Source organism: Sinohyriopsis cumingii, chromosome 1 (assembly GCF_028554795.1).
Source record: "Sinohyriopsis cumingii isolate HCF-2022 chromosome 1, ASM2855479v2, whole genome shotgun sequence".
NCBI lineage: Eukaryota > Metazoa > Mollusca > Bivalvia > Unionida > Unionidae > Sinohyriopsis > Sinohyriopsis cumingii.
The window spans coordinates 172042250-172060405 of NC_142961.1; the positions used below are offsets into that span (position 1 = coordinate 172042250).

Consider the following 18156-nt stretch of genomic DNA (forward strand, 5'->3'; position numbering starts at 1 on the left):
CAGGTTAACAACAAGTGGGCAATAATTTCAAACCCCAGGAAAGCAAAACTTGTTCCGAGTTTTAAATAAAAATACTTTAAGATCAAGGGCCATAATTAAGTTTAATTTACAACATTGTTCAAGTGGACCCTTACTCCAGAGGTGGTTGCTATGGGCTGTTTGTGTTGGGTGGAGAAGCACCACTAGTATCACAGTGGTTCATAGAATATAATTTCTCCTTCAAATACGTTCCCCGATCACATTAATGTTAGGGATATAAGCCTGCTACCTCTCGAATCCAGCCCTACTAAAAGACGAAACTTCATCTTTTCTGTCTATCTCATATAGACGAAAGGGCAATAACACTTGTCCCTTACCTCCCCTTGCCACCGCCAGGTGTCACTAGTTTTTAAGCTTTGCTTGTACTGATAACACGTACATTATACCTCCAAACAATCCAAGCCATCTTAGTGTTAAATTGGACCATCCGAAGTTAAATTTGGATTTATTACGTTGGACAATCATTCTTCTACAGGTTGTATACATTATTTTAACAATTTTTTCAAAATTGAGTGACTTTGTCACCCTTATGGATTTCATCTAATGAAGACCATGTTACACACGCTATCGCTGAACTTGTGTTGTCAGTTAAGAGTTAACGCGACACTGACTAATTTCGCTTACTCCGTTAGTAACGGTTGTGGTATTAGCGAATTAATAACATGCTGAATTGCTAATTTGTGCTTTGTTTTCTTTTCTTGTGTCGTTTCAGTAGAAATGTCAACCAAATGCATGAAATGCAAAAAGTTCAAAGCAAAAGAAGACAACCATGACTCTTGTATTATATGTACCAAGTGTACATCATCTATACCATGCAGCGTGTGTAATACTTGGACAGAGCAAATGTGGGCTGATGTAGTCCAGAAGGCAGCAAAAGGGAGGGATAGACGGAATAAGTCGAAGAAAGATAGCATTTATGTCCTCAGTATACATCCGAAGACAGCCTCCATTGCAAGTCTTGTGGGGGAAGTTGGGGTCCCCCCTCCACCTAAAGTTCGTCGTTTGCAACCGTCAGCCACAGTAACATCAGCAGCAATGGAGGAAAATAATGTTGACAGGGTACAACAGTCCACCTTTGAACAGATGTGTCGTTTGGTCCAGGAAAGGACGAGGCAGCTATTGACATCAGGCCAGATATTACCCTTATTTCCCTTGCTTGCTTCCACAGCTTTTTCTGACTCTTTGGGGGAATGTTCCCCCAATTTTAGGCTGCCCTGTGGCGTAAGTCCCCCCGCATGTCCAAGCATGGCCTTCGGGCCTGTAAGTCAGGACGCATGGGGTTTTTACCGGATCCATCGGATCCATTTCATTATACAATCTCTATGTCACCGGCTGTCCAGCTGTCCCAGCATGGGGACCCTATTGCTAAAACAGTCCTACCAAATATAATTTACGGGGATCTTAGTGATAAATCTGTCCATCAAGCTGTACCGCCGGCAACATACCAATGCTGTGGCGGAGATTTTAGTGAGAAATCTGTCCGTCCAGCCAGGCCATTGGAGCAGCCAGTACCGGTGATAGCAGGACCGTTGCCAACATTCAGGCCGACCACAAGCCAGACAAACCAGCCGGCTGGGCCGGCCCTCCATATGTTCACGGCTTATCCACAAGGGAGAGTTAGTGACAGTGTCAAGGATGACGGAATTGCATCATCTATACAACCTGGTATGCTCTATCCAGAAATGCAAGCTATTCCAGAACACGACTCGGCACACAGTGAGGGTGACAAAACTCCTGCAAATCAGCCGTACACAGATCTAACCATGGAACGGACTGAGTTTGGCTTCAAGGCGGCAGTGGAAGAAATTTATAGGGTGTTGGCAACTTAAGAATGCCCTCCACCTCCTACCGCCACTCAAGACTACAAAGTTAAGGCATCTGTATATCTTGACGGGGAGGAAGAGACGCCGTCCTTCCGGCTCCTTCCCCAGTCGGCAAAAATTAAGGAGATCAATGATCGTCTATCAGGACGAATAGGTGATCCGGGGAATGCTAAGGCGTTCTTTTCAGAAAGCCAAGTACCAGTGACATTCTCGTGTCACTGGTACAAAACTCATTCAGACACCTTCAGTACGGATCTTCTGGCCCTGGACAAAAATATGGCAGCAGTTCACGTGTCCGCTCCACTGTTTTACAAAGTGGACAAAAATGTGTTCCATGCCACGTCAAAGCTAGTCCGGAACGTAGTCGCTAAGTCTTCAATGTTAGACTTGGCTTCATTAGCCATTTTCCGACTCGCAGAAAAATCCGACAATGACCACGCTTGGGAAGCGACGGCTGGATTGCTAGAGTTATTAACAGGGCAGCTCACCATTTCATGGCTAATGCGTTGACTGCTTCTGCCAACTTAGACCTGATACGACATGACGCATGTCTGTGGTCCACGTTGCTCAAGCCCCATCATACTCTGGCTTTATGGATGACTCCGTTTGGGTCGCCTTTACTCTTTGGAGGAAAAATTGAAGAAGTTTAGAAGCAGGCAGCTCAGGAACTGCCCCTCGAACTCGCCGCCCAACCCTCACAGGCGTTTAGAAAAAATCCCCTGCTACAGCGGAGGGATGATTGGCGGACCAGGGACAAGGGATCCTTACAATCAAATGTGCAGTATAGATCCCAACCCAATGTCAGGAGACAACAGTCTAATCAAGCTAGGAGGCAACCATACAGAGGCAGTAGGAAACAAAGTTTCTCCGTCTTCAAGCCTCCTAACTCTAAAAGTTGACATACCCTCCCCACCACCAGCGGACAGACTACCTGTGGGCGGCCGCCTCCTGCAATTTCAGGACCACTGGACCATCTTTTTTCCTCAAAACGATTGGGTGATCCAGGTCATTTCAGAGGGGCTTCGGATTTCATTTATCCAACCCCCTCCCCTGTCCTCCTCTCCCCTCTTCACAGATGTACCGTCTGATCGGGAGAAGGATACCTTTCTACAGCAGGAGATATGGTCGCTCATAGAAAAACGGGCGGTGGAGATTGTGAAAAAACTGCAATCGCCGGGGTTTTATTCCAGGCTGTTTCTTATCCAGAAGGCAAATGGCAAGTTGAGGCCGATCATTGACCTGAGTCACCTCAACCAATACATTTTACCGCCGAAATTCAAGATGGAAACGGCGAGATCAATCCGTCTTTCCATCCGGCGGGACGAGTATGCCGACAGTCTAGATATAACCGATGCATATTTTCACGTCCCTATCCACCCCGCATCACGGAAATTTCTCCGATTCACTTACCGCGACGCGGTTATCAGTTCCAGGTCCTACCATTTGGCCTCAACATCAGCCCTTGGGCTTTTACCAAGGTTATGGATTGCATCGTCACCCTGTTCCGTTCGACTTCATCTACAAGGATGGCAGTGTACTTGGACGACATCCTCCAGAAACATATGGTAAGTTCTATTCTGCTCAAAGGCAGAAACGATTTTTTAGCACTTTTAGATCATCTAGGCTTTCTCATGAAGTGGAAAATGTCCAATCTCCATCCATCCCAGCATTTTGTCCATCTGGGTATGGAGTTTCTCACCGATCTGAATCTGGTACGGCTTCCTCGCGCTCGCGTAATCCAGATCGTCGAACTCGTCTAGTCCGTTTCCAACAGGACGTGGATTTCAGCGAGAGAATTCTTGCAACTCCTCTGATTATTCAGTATGGCGGTGGACTTGATTTCGTTGGGCTGTCTTTTTATGCGTCCCTTACAAATGACGTTACTGGCACAATGGTGCCCCTTTTCAAGTCTCCTCAATCAAACAATAATGATCACGCCTGAGATGCGATCATTCCTGTGTCAGTGGCACAACCCCGGTTGGCTGTCCACAGGGATTGCTCTGGAGATGCCCCAAGTGGAGATAACGATATGAACCGACGCCAGTACCTACGGTTGGGGTGCCCACCTGTTGCCGGACTTTGCTACAGTCAGCGGCACGTGGGAGCCAGGGAAGAGGCCTCTCCACATCAACCTTTTAGAAATGAGGGTTGTCATCAATGCCTTTCATTTCTGGAAGGATCAACTCTCAGGAAAAACTGTCCTCATTATGTCAGACAACTCTGTGGTGGTGACTTACCTCCTCAAACAAGGGTGCACCAAATCACCAGACCTGTGCATTCTGATCTGGCAGTTTCTACGTTGGTGCAACAACCTCCACATTAACATACAAATCAGACACATTCCCGGCAGACTCAATGTCTTGGCCGACACTCTATCCAGGAAAGGTCAAGTCATTCACATGGAATAGTCACTCCATCAATCAGTCTTTCTTCGGATTTGCACACTTTGGGGGCATCCAATGATCGATCTTTTTGCGACAAGGTGGAATCGCAAGTTGCCCATCTTTATTTCTCCGGTTCAGACCCAGAGGCTTGGGCCGTGGACGCTCTGTCAATCAGCTGGGAGGGGTTGTGGGCATTCGCCTACCCTCCCACGGTTTTGGTACCGAAAATAATCCAGAGGTTAAGGGGTCAGAACTGTCAGATGATTCTGATTGCCCCTCTCAGTCCTGGGTCACCGATCTACTCGATCTAGCGATAGATCTACCCAGGAAGATTGCAACCAGCCCAAATCTTCTCAAACAACCTCGGTCATGGGTGTTTACCCCTGCCCGGACCGTCTTCTTCTTCACGCTTGGCTCTTGTCCAGACAGCCTTGCGAGACAAACAATTTAAACCTTTGATTGTGGAGAGAATCTCAAGAGCAAGAAGGCCCTCCACTCTGAAGGCTTACGAGGGAAAGTGGCGTGTTTTCAGGGACTGGTGCCATATCAATAACATTGTCCCTTTGAGTGTCTCAATCCCTCAACTGGCCGACTTTTTTCTCTGGCTTTTCAAGGAGAAACAGTTGGCCCCAATTACTATCAAAGGCTACCGCTCCATGATATCAGACACATTCCGCCATCATGGTAGATGTGATATTGGGCATAACAAAGATCTATCAGATCTTTTAGCCAATTTTGATTTCAATCAACCAAAATCCCTCACCCTGTTTCCAAAATGGAATCTGTCCTGGGTTTTAACATGGCTCAATTCGGACAAATTTGAACCTTTAGCCCACACTTCGTTAAAGCTACTATCATACAAAACATGTTTCTTGATAGCCTTAGCTTCAGCATGCAGGGTGAGCGAGTTACATGCCCTTTCCAGTGACCCAAACTTTCTTCAGTTCAGATCAGATGGTTCGGTGGTCCTCCTGACACAACCAGGCTTTGTAGCCAAAAATAGGTTACCATCCATTGGCAATCAAAGAATCGTCATTCGCTCGTTCTCTTCCATAGATAAGTCAAGAGCAACAGCCATGCAAGATCCTGTTCGTGCACTCAAGCACTATTTAAAACGCACAGAGGCGTGTCAGGACACACGTAAGCGCCTCTTTCTTCCGGTCAAAGCTGGTAAACGGGATATCACCCCTCAAGCCCTTGCTTCATGGCTGAAGTGTGTTATATACGCTCAGCGTACTCTGAGGTCTTACAAGATCAGAGTCGCCTCATGAAGATTACAGCTCATGAGATTAGAGCAATCTCGGCGCGCCTTGCATTCGAAGGCAGTGTTTTGATCCGAGATATAATAGAAGCTGTTGGCTGGCATGCAGAGTCAACCTTCTCCAGTTTTTATCTCAGAGATTTGGCTTCGCAGAAGCAAACCTTGAATCTGGTAGGTCCGGTGTCGGCAGCCCAGATGACCACCAGACCATTTAAAACAATCAGCACAGCCTATCAGCTTTGCTGGATTCGCCAGTGAAATTTCGTAGGTAAGAAGATTTCAATAACTATCTTCTTAACCGTATATAGGTGTCACATATCATGGGACCCTAGGCTGTGTTGCTGATGAAATTAGGAGAACGGGTTATCTTTCAAATGGGGAATCCAGCCATCATTCCCTAGAAGGTACCTGGGATGGAGGTAGGATGCTCAGCATTCCCTCCTCCTATTACCTATTCTCCTAACGTTAATGTGATAGGGGAACGTATTTGAAGGAGAAAGCAAATTTTTAGTAAATTATGTTTCTCCGAGAATACATACCCGATTACATTACTTAAAAACCCTCCCAACCACCCTGCTATGTGAGCATCCTCGTATAATATATATCGCTCACCTTAAAAAACTAGTGACACCTGGCAGTGGCAAGGGGAGGTAAGGGGCAAGAGTTATTGCCCTTTGGCCTATATGAGATAGACAGAAAAGACAAATTTTCGTCTTTTAGTAGGGCTGGATTCGAGAGGTAGTAGGCTTATATCCCTAATGTTAATGTGATTGGGTAAGTATTCTCGGAGAAACATAATTTACTAAAAATTTGCTTTCTCAGTGTACAGTATTCTTTTCTACCAAGTGTTGAACCAAAATATTTTTTTTATTTCTGATTTTAACAAAGATGGTTTTGCCTCTGAAAGATCATTTTGTCTGGCAAGTTGGAGCAATTTGTCCTTTTTCAAGGACTCTTAACATTCCTGGCTAACAATTTAATTTTCAAAGTTATAAATGAAATGTGAGAGGAACTTAAAATATTAGGAAGTGAATCAAAGCTTATTCTTATAAAGGTCTATGAAAGTCCTAAATGAATGAAAAGTTCTTTAAATTTCAAAACTGGAAATGTACTGGTTCTCCAAGAACCATCATGTTGTCAAGATGGTGTTGTCCAGAATTCCATCAAATAATTTATAACAGTTCAAGAATAATATTATAGTCCAAATTATGAGCACTTTCTGTTTCCACTGAACATTTCAAGCAGATGTTTTTCATCTTGAATAATATCTTCATACAACATAAGACACATCTGTAGACTTACAACAGGAACACAAGAAATGTGAATGACTCCAAAATTGGAATGAAACTGATTGCTCAGTTCTCTTGTTATATACTAGAATACTCTCTATTGCAACTGTTTTTTGCAATAGACCTCACATGACAGAATACACTACTCATTTTGCATCAAACTTGACTATTCATGTGACCTAGACCAACCAATGGGAAGTTAATGAATCCTTCTAGAAACAACAAAATCCCATCAGCCAACAGCAATTAAGCCATATGCATCATTTAAGTCTTATTATTAACATTATTATTAATAATTGTCAACACATTTGTAAGCATCTATATATAGATCTTATGCAATACTATACTCTTAACAGATTCAGGTCTTTGTAGTAAGACTTTTTTTTTTGTTGGTATAATTTACAGCCATGAATAAAAATTATAAAAATTAAATATAATCATGCACCAGGAGTTACAAAAATATAGATATACATAACAGTGTCTCTATCCACCCCACATCATGGAAATTTCTGTTTTTCTTACTCCAGCATGGTTTATGTTTCAAGTTCTACCCTTGGGTCTAAGCATCAGCCACTGGGCTTTAACTAAAATCATGGACTGCATCATCACCCAGTTCCAGTCAACTTCATGTACAGCGATGGCAGCATTCCTGGATGATATCCAGAAATATATGACAAGTTCTATTCTCCTCAAGGGCAGAAACAATCTTCTATCACTTTTGGATCATCTAGGTTCATCATGAACTGGGGAAAGTCAGATCTTTATCCATCCCAACGTTTTTTCCATCTGAGGATGGAGTTTCTCACTAATCTCAATCTAATATGGCTTCATCACGTTTGCATAGTCTGAATCGTCTAATTCAGGTCTGTTTCCAAAAGGGCTTGGATTTCTTTCAGTTCTTGCAACTCCTTGGATTATTCAGTGTGGCAGCAGAATCAGTCGCACACTGCCATCTTTTTGTGTGCTTTACAGATTACCTTGCTGGTCCAGTGGAGCCCCCAGTCAAGTCCCCTCATAAAAAGTCATGATCATACACAAGTTATGATTATTCCTATGTCAGTCAGTAGCATAGGGGTTCCTTTGGAGAAGCCCCAGGCAGAAATAACAGTATGTACCAAAGTCAGTACATATGTTTTGGTTGCCCACTTTTTGCTAGACTTTGCTACTTTTGCAAGCGAGAGCAAGAGGATCAAACTTTCCACATCATCCTATTTCTAAATGAAAGCTGTCATCAAAGCCTTATAGTTCTGGAAGAATCGACTCTGAGGGAAAATGTTCCTAATTCTCTGACAGTTCTGTTGTGATGATATGTCTCCTCTAATCAAGGGGCAGCAAATCACCTGACATGAGCTATCAACATACAAATCAGGTGCATTCCCAGCAGACCCACTGTCCTGAATAACACTGTCCAGAAAGGGTCAAGCCATTAATATGGAATGGTCTCTGTCAGCTGATCTTTACTGGATTTGTACACTTTGGGGGTATCCGAAGATCAGTTTTTTTGTGACAAGTTGGAATTAAAGTTGCCCACCTTCATCTCCAGTTTCAGACCCAGAAGCTTGGGTTGTGGATGCATTGTCTATCAGTTGGGAGGGGTCGTGGCCATCCCCTACCCTAGCATGGTACTGAAAATAATCCAGAAACTGAAGGGTCAAGATGATTCCGATAGCCCCTCTCAGATGGGACAAGTCCTGGGTTGCTGTTCTGTTCAATCGAGGATTATATCTGCTGAGGCAACCACTGTCATGGGTTTTCCACTCCTGCCTATACTGTCTTTTTATGCTTGGCTCTTGCCAGGACAGCCTTGCAATGGAAAGAATTTTCAGCTGAGATTGCATACATGCCAACCATTATGCTTTTGGCATAATCATGACACTTTTTTGTACTAAATTATGCCTTACACATATATGTATTCAGTTTACAAGTTTTTGGTATATCCCTCTCAAAAAAATAATTTTTTTTCATTTTTATTAACATCCCATTAATCCCACAGACTATTCTAGACAAGATGGCTTCTGCATAACTACAACATAAGAGTACGCTTGTCCATAGACTTGCATGCACTTTCCTAATAGTATTATGTTATATTTATAGCAGCTGCCCTATTTCCAAGAAACATGCTGGTTTCTACTTTCAAACTTTTGACCCTCAGTTTCTATTTATAGCAGCTTTATGGCTTAATTAGGAGAGAACAGACTGGTTTTCTAACTTCTAATCTTTGTTTGCAGATTCTTTGTTCTAATTCATATCTGGTACGGAACCAGTGTGTAGGTGTTTGGCGCTAAAAGTCAAGTCAGATTTATTTTAGTTGATGCGTGTGTTAGAGCAAAAATGTTTTTCAAATAATTTCAAAATGGATTAGAAAAAGATGAAAAACTGATTCAAAGATAAACACATGAATGACATAATACAGCATTTCATTCTAGGGCAGCTACACGCCCATTGCAGGTGTAGTATTAAATATTGTCTCTGTTATATCAAACAACACTGACTTGAGAATGAGAGCAGCATAGCTTCAAAGAAGTTTATGAAGGACTGAATTTAGCAGTCACTTTCTTCCTCAGTAATGTTTTTGATGTGATCACAGACTTTGAAAAATGACCAGGGTTGAAGTTTAATATTACACATGGGTCGTTATTTAACAGGACATTTAAAACTGGGTCAGATTTTAATGTGCAATTTTGATCACTGCCATTGAAAAATGACCCAACCAGGTCAGAATTCAGCAACGGTCAAAATTTAATCTACACAGACTATGTGGAAAGGATTTTAATATCAGTCATGGAGGTAAAACAAAGAAACGTTGAATTAGCTCATTTTACTAACTCTAATAGTAAGGTAACTTCTTCTTTACAGCAGAACTCAATTGTGGACATGAATTTTATAAATGCAGAGGCCTTATTTACCAAGTTCTTAATAGAACACTGACTGCCCTTAGCGGTAGAAGACTATGTTGGTCCTTTGTTCAAAAGGCTGTTTCCTGATTTCAAAATTGGAGAAAATATGCATGTGCAAGAACAAAATCATCTAATATTGTTTGGTGTTTAGCAGAAAATACTTCACTTAAAATTGCAGAAGCCATGAAAATTGGACTTTTTCCTCACCAGGGGTTGGCATGTATGAGACTGTAATGAGAATCTTGCTTGCAAGAAATTATCACTACTTTTGCAAGAGGTTCCTAGCCACCACTAATTTGAATGTGAAGACACAAGCACCATAATTGATCCTCAATTTGGTGTTGTCTGGGGAAGACCCAGCTTTCCATGCATTGACTGAAATAGTCTTACAGATCTTCTGCATCTCTTAGAAAAGGACCATTCTTTTATGTCCAAAAATGTACAGTTTGGTTGAGTGAATGACATTTTATGCTGCTCTAAATTAAAGACTCATGTATTAACAGGTCTTTTGTTTTGCAAACCTCATTCAGGCTAGTCAACCCAAGAAATAGTACTGGAAGTAAAGTCTAGTTTTGGTCCTGCTTCTCTTCACAACAACCTTCTCACAAAAAACAATCCTATACCTGTTTGTCTCCTGATTCTGATACCCAATGGCCTTCACTGGAATGTACACTCTTTTCGTGATAAGAGAGGTTGAAGTCCTTCACAACATAACCCAATTTCTTACTCAGGGCCTTTTCAAGGTCATAGCTGTTTCAGCTAACATCTTTGTGCACCCAAGTTGAGCATGAAACCATTCTGGAGGAAGACTTTGCTGGTATAAAATACAGGAGAGCGTCTCTTTGTAGCAAGGCATTTCATTGTTACATTCTTGCTTCATTTTGGATTGCTTGTCAACAAGGACAAATCTATCTCATTCAGTCCTAGTTCTGAAAAAAATATATATTTTGAGTTTGTTTGCTGCGACAACATTCCTTAGGTATCAGCACCTGCCCTACTTCCACGTGAGTATGGTTTTGCCTATGAAACCCCTGGGGATGAAAGCCATGGTGAATGCTTTTGATCAGAGCAATTGTGCATTGATGATTTAGTTTTTTTCATGAAGGCTATGGCTTTCATTGACAAGAACAGATTTCTGCTCATGGTGATCAGTCCTTTGTCTTCTTTAGAACCTTTGTCTTGCACATCCTCAAGATCTTGTCAGGGCTAGGAAATGGTACCTGAAGTAGATTGAGCATAGGGAGATCTTGCTTGTTTTTAACCAATGAATGAAGGGATGATATTTCTACTAAAGTCCTGGATATGATAGGTATTTCCATTCAGGATCTGATCTGGATATAACGGGTATTTCACTGAGGCTTTAATGTCCTGGATATGATAGTTATTTCACTGAGGATTTGATTTCATGGATATGATGGGTATATATAGACTCAGGTTCTGATATCAGGACCAAGGTATGATGGGTATTTCCACCCAGTCTCTGATGTGCTCAGTACAATGGGTATTTCCACTGAGGTTCTGATGTCCTGGATATGATGGGTATTTCCACTCAGGTTCTGATAGTAGGACCAGGGTATGTTGGGTATATCCACTCAATCTCTGATGTCTTGAGTATGATGGGTATTTCCACTCAAACTCTAATGTCCTGAATATGGTGGGTATTTCCACTCAGGTTCTGATAGTAGGACCAGGGTATGTTGGGTATATCCACTCAATCTCTGATGTCTTGAGTATGATGGGTATTTCCACTCAAACTCTAACGTCCTGAATATGATGCGTATTTCCACTCAGGTTCTGATAGTAGGACCAGGATATCTTGGGTATATCCACACAATCTCTGATATCCTGAGTTTGATGGGTATTTCCACTCAAGCTCTAATGTGCTGGATATGATGGGTATTTCCACTCAGGTTCTGATATCAGGACCAGGGTATGATGGGTATTTCCACTCAGTCTCTGATGTCCTGAGTACAATGGGTATTTCCACTCAGGTTCTGATGTCCTGGATATGATTAGTATTTCCACTCAGACTTTGATGTCCTGGATATGCAGGGTATTTCCACTCTGGCTCTGATGTCCTGGATATGATGGGTATTTCCACTCAGATTCTCATATCAGGACCAGAGTATGATGGGTATTTCCACTCTGGCTCAGATGTCCTGGGTATGATGGGTATTTCTACTCAGGTTCTGATGCCCTAGGTAAGATGGGTATATTCCACTCTGGTTCTGATGTCCTGGGTATGATGGGTATTTCTACTTAGGTTCTGATGCCCTAGGTAAGATGGGTATATTCCACTCAGTTTCTGACATCAGGACCAGGGTATCATGGGTATTTCAAAACGATCTTGGATGCCCTGGGTATCATGGGTATTTCCACTCAGGTTCTGACGTCCTGAATATGATTGGTATTTCCACTCAGGCTCTGATGCCTTGGATATTATGGGTATTTTCACTCATCTCTGATGTCCTGGATATGATGGGTATTTCCACTCATGCTCTGATATCAGGACCTGGGTATGACAGGTATTTCTTCTCAGGCTCTGATATCATGACATTGGTATGATGGGTTATCAGTTCAGCAGCAATTAGATAACCCAGATCAGCTGAATTTTTTATGTGTGTCAAATTAGGGTTAGATCAGCCATTACCAGAATACCTTTCAGGCACAAATTTTCTGTAACTGACCATATCCAAATTGTGTGATAGATCTCAGAGATGACATTCTCAAGCTCTTTCCTCAGAGACAGCTCCAGTGGCGTGGTTATAGCGTCCACCTCATATGTGGGATGTTGCTGGTTCAAATCCTGGCCAAGTCATACCAAAGACTTACAAAAATGGTACAAGCAGCTGCCTTGCTTGGTACTCAGCATTAAAAGGTTAGTGTTACAAATGGTTGGCCTGGTGTCAGGATAATGTGACTTGGTGGTACATGATGCTACATGTCTGCAGTATGATGCCCCAGTGTTAGACATCACTATAAACTGCCACACTGCAGACATTGTAGTGATATGACTGAAATATTGTTACAGCTATGTTAAAAATCTAATTCACATACACACACTCACATGCTTTCCTCAGAGGTCTTTAATTGAAAGAGCTTAGATGGAACTGGTGGAATCTATAACAGCAGTACAACTGGCTGCTGTCCCAGATTGTTCAGCTTTTTGGTACAATCCAGGTTTCTCTACTTTAAATGGATTTGAGGAAGCAAAAGTTTTTAATCAAAAGCACATCCTTGCACAACATAGTCCATATTTCAAATGAAACTCAGAGCTGCTTCATATGTCTTAAGAGACCAGAGACTGAGACGGTGCCATCCTGGGGGAAGGGGATTGTGCCAACTTGTGGGTAGGGGATGTAACTTCCTCAATCTTTTTTCTGTTCTCTACCAATTGGGTAATGTATTGGATCAGACTTGGAATATGGGCTGATGCTATCAGCATCTGAAATGAGTTTGATAATGAGTGTGATCAACCTATATATTTATACAGTGATCTTGCACTTGATTCACTGAGCTTGCTACCATTCTGTTGGACATATTTCTGATCTGACTTGGATCATATTAATAATATGGACCTGTGTCATCATTATCGTACGTAATAATGAGCATATGCATATTAATGAGGTGGTCTTGCATCCGATTGGCAGAGCTTAAGACTATTTCTGCTCAAAATAGTGGATCACTTCATTTTTGAACTCAATCCACACATACTACTGAAGTGATCTTGCATCTGATTGGCTGAGCTTGTCAACACATGCAACTAGATTTATAATATTTTTGTCAAACTTTTTATCGTCATAATGCTAGATGAGTTTGATTATAAGCAAGATCTACTCACATTCATTGCATCAGATTTGCACAGTTTTTACCATTTTGGAGACTGACTTTCAGTTAAAATTTTCCCCAACATGGTATATAAGCTTATATCAATATTGTCTTAGAGATAGGTTCTGTATAATAAGCGAGATATTATAAGATGTTCTTGAATCTGATTGGTCGAGTTTGTGACCTTTCTAGATCTAGAGACTTCTTTTCGATCAGATGTAGATAAAACTTGGTGTCATCAAGATAATGAATGATTATGAACAAGAGACTTTTGCATATTGATTATATCTTTATCTTTGGAAAGAATTTCTATCAGACTATAGTAAAACCAACATAATATAAAATGTGTGAGAAAATCTTAGTTATTTTCTTACAATACCATATTAGCCTGTTTGGTGAAATGGTCAACTGTGCAATTAATTTAAGCTTGGAAATTAACTTTTTAAACTTTTTTTTTTAAATTTAAAAGAATCCTTTCTTTTTTAGGGTGGCCAGATCATTGACAAGCTGATGATAGTCAAGGAGAAACATGGTTCTTACAATTGAGGAAGTACTGATACCAAGTATTCTGTAATGTTTTGTGGAAAAAAATTATGATCCTGATTTTTCAATATGTTTCTTGTCTTAATGAATATACTTAATGTATTTTTACCACTCTATCAGTACTTTTTTATATTTCAAGTGATTTTCTTTTATTATTCCAATGATTTAATCCCAGTGAATTATTTATTTGTAATCTGATTTTTATGACATTTTTCTGAATTTATCATCTTTTAAAATACTGAAGTTCCTACATGTCAGGATCTTTTTTATCATTAATGGTTGAGTTCAGATTTCTCTTTCTCTCCACATTTGCCTAAGGCATATTTTTTAATGAATATGCTGATATCTCTTTTGTATAGTCAGATTATGGTTTTAGAAGTCACTTGTAGGAAAAAGCACCAGAGACTTTTGTGTGGTTGCTTTATAAAGGTTCATTTATGCTACATTCAGACTTGTGTTAAGCAGTACTTTGGTAAGCAAAGTGACCTCTTAAAGCAGGTGGTTGATATATATGTACTATTTCACCTCTTAGTTTACTTGAAGATTGGTTGGCTTAAAATAAGGGATTAGCTAATAATTTAACCTTTAAGATGTGCATATCGGTATAGTTCATCTTTAAAGGGGTCAAGAGAATGACTAGTAAAGACACTAAAACATTGTAATGTAATTGTGGTGGCTTTTATGCAGGTCACAGTCAGTATTCTTTGTATCATATTGTATTGTTGTAAAATATTTATGCAGTCTTGGGATACGTATATTTAAAATTGATATTTCTGGTCCCAATTGTTGTATGTAAAATTTTTATCCAGTCTATTAAAAACCATTGTTTGCATTGAACAGATTTATTTTAACAGGCTATTTATTTTATCTATGTAAGTAATTTATTTTTTACTTTCTTTTTATAGCATTTTAATGAATTTGTAATCTTGTAAATAACCAATACTCCCACCTTTTTAATCCAAAAATTTACAGTTCAGGTTGTTGTTTATATCCACATATCTTTGCAGCTTTTTAATGTTCTCAGATTTGGGTTTTATAGGTCAGCTGTTGGAAATATGACAAGAGGCTTTTTAAGGTTGCTTTAAAAAGGGACATTCAAATTAGTGGCAATAGGCAACTCTTAAAAGCAAAGAAGATACTTCTTAAACAGACTATTGCTGTATACACACACCGCTTACTTGTACAAACCTGAAAGACTGAATAAGAACAAGGGATTATTTAATTTAACCTTTGAGACTATGTTAATATCATGTTGGTATCTTTAATCATTGCCATATGAATGGCATTGCCATGTATTTATTTAAGCTTAAAAAGAGATCATTGAGCAGATATTTTTTTCCAGTTTTATATATCGACTGTTGATCCTCAGACTTGTCAACCCACTAAATTTTATGTGGAAATGAAGTAATTCATTAGAATTGCAATCATTGCCCATGCCTTCTCAAGAGTTGGTACTTTATGACACCTGTTAATGACGCTGGATATGATATATCATCATGATTTATTTTACACCTGAAAATTTGAGGTTTTAACAAATGGGGTTTATTTTTTAATTATAAGAGTGGTTAAATGAAGAGGTATTGGTATTGTTAAAAATATACTGCCTGGGTTTTTGTGTATTCAGGTCACTTTTAGCGTGTATGAATCCTGCAGTTGTGTATCCTAGAATAGTTCATTCATTATGTGTGCACTTGCAAATATAAATTTCTAGTCTTTGCGTTACTTGCAATTTGTACTGTTCAAATTTAGACACTTGTAATTTTAATAATGTAGTTAGTTGTAATTTTACTAAATGTAGTTAGACAGTTGTAATTTTACTAATGTAGTCTTTGTTACAAGATTATGTCACTTGGTGCTTAATATTTATAGTGATGCATATAAAATGTATGCTGTTCATAGGAAAAAAAACAAATATCGTAAAAACTATCAACAATGACATGAAAGTTTTGGAATATTTAGTTCACTGTAGACACTTGAGTTTTATTGTACTGTGTGTTCTTTGATAGAATATTTGTCATGTTTTCCACCTTGTTTCCCACCTTTTATAAATGCCAGACGACCTTGTAAATTATAAAATAATACCAAATCATTTATCATGATTCAGGTACCAATATCTTTATGTTTTTCATGTTTTCTCCAGTTTTGTTTTTTCATAATATTTGCATGGTTTTCCTCAGATAAGAGTGACCTCCACTATTCCTGAAAAGCAACTGAAAGAATTAATCCAATTCCTGTCATTTCTTGACTCAGAAAATTTTGAATTTTCATATGCTTGGTTTGAAAAACAAAGATTCAGTGTCCAGTTGGATGCATCATCTGCTGTCAGGTGACAGAGGTAATTTTAATACTTTGACAACCCAGATAACCAATCTTTGTATATCAATCACATTATTTTGTTTTGGTATGTTTAAATTAGGAGTCTTTAAGTGAAAGCTAGAGAGGAATTTTTAATAAGTGTGTGCCATATTTATAATTCCTTATTGTTAATGCCTCCTGCCATATCTGTAGAGGAGGTATATAGTCTTTTTCATGTCTGTGCTTTCTTGCCATGCCCCATCATGTTCATCACGAATTCATGTTTGAACAGTCTTGATGTGTCTTATAGAATTTTGACCTCCAACTTTGTCCTTCAGTTTGTGCACAATAACTTCAGTACAGCATGCATTTAATATCAAATTTTGTATGAGATTTAATTCAACGAAGACATACAATAACTTCAGTACAGCATGCATTTAATATCAAATTTTGTATGAGATTTAATTCAACGAAGACATACAATAACTTCAGTACAGCATGCATTTACTATCTAATTTTGTATGAGATTTAATACAAAGAAGACATGGGCCAAGTTTGATTTTTACTGTTTTCCAGAAGAAAAAAAACAGTATTGAGTTATGGCCCCTGTTTTACTCAGCACTTTGTTCTTTAATTGCATCTTAATTGTATCAAACTGACAGGAACAGCTTTGGCACATAGACACATTTTTTAGCTTTCATTTTAGAACTTTATTACATTTTAAGATGTATTTGTGGGATCTTCTAAACAGTGCATAGCCAGATTTAGAAAAGGGTGGGGAGTGTGGGTCAGTCCAATGGAGCTAATGGCTTACAGGTTTGGGCAACTGCAGGATCCTTTGACCTACATCAAATCTGCCAACACATGTGTGTCAGCAAATAATTATAACCCATTGTAACAAGCATTTGGATCAGTTAGAATGACATCATTTGATGCAGAAAACTATATATTAGTTCATAACATCAGAAAAGAACTACTTATATTAATATATTTCTGGTTTGCTTTGGCAAAGTTTGTAAACAGTGGTTAAAATAGTTCTATAATTCTGTTATTTATTTCATGAGATTTGTCACTTATTTTTAGAACATTTTGTAATTACAAGAATGAAGTTAATATTTTATCTCATGAAGCTTAGAAATCAATTATTCATGAATGTTCTTCACTTCACTACAGCTGTTCATGTAAAGTTTAATTGATTTTCAGGCTTCCTGTCAAATCTGTTCTTAAGCATATAGTTGAACTGAAAACAGGTTCAGGTAAAAATTTCACCTCATTGCTCTTTGAATTCTATATATACTATGAATATCTCAAAGTTCTTATAAGAAGCTTGTTTAACGGTGATTTTTTGCAGAGTCCAGCACTAGTCATGCTACATTTCACCTGTTTATGGTCTACTGATTGGAAGGTTCTTTTAAGAAGCTTGTATTGTTTTTTTGTCACATTCTTTACCATGCAGCTTGATTTACCTGAAAGTATATATTTGTTCCATGTAAGTAAAATATGAAATTAAAAGGAAGAAATGCATTCATACAAGCAATAAATGATTTTTCTCAAAGACAGGAGTTTTTGTTTGTGACCTATCTTGACTGTAGCTTGTACAGAAGGTTATATGGCCCACCAGTTGTTCTGGCACTGTAGTTTGTACTGAAGAACAAATGATAGACTCATGACTCTGGGACTAGAAGATCCTATGCTTTACCCATGATTCCAGCACTGTAGTTTGTACTGAAGAACAAATGATAGACTCATGACTCTGGGACTAGAAGATCCTATGCTTTACCCATGATTCCAGCACTG

The 18156-nt window shown here is 39.3% G+C and overlaps 1 protein-coding gene across 1 annotated transcript in view; it reads left to right on the forward strand.

Moving 5' to 3' along the window:
• LOC149808387 (acid phosphatase type 7-like) overlaps positions 1-17914 on the forward strand; it is a 78010-nt gene extending 60096 nt beyond the window's left edge. Inside the window, exon 12 of the mRNA XM_089976538.1 lies at positions 14008-17914. Coding sequence (XP_089832664.1) covers positions 14008-14067 — 60 coding nt within the window. The 3' untranslated portion in view covers positions 14068-17914. The remainder of the gene's footprint in view (positions 1-14007) is intronic.
• The last annotated feature ends 242 nt before the right edge of the window (positions 17915-18156 follow it).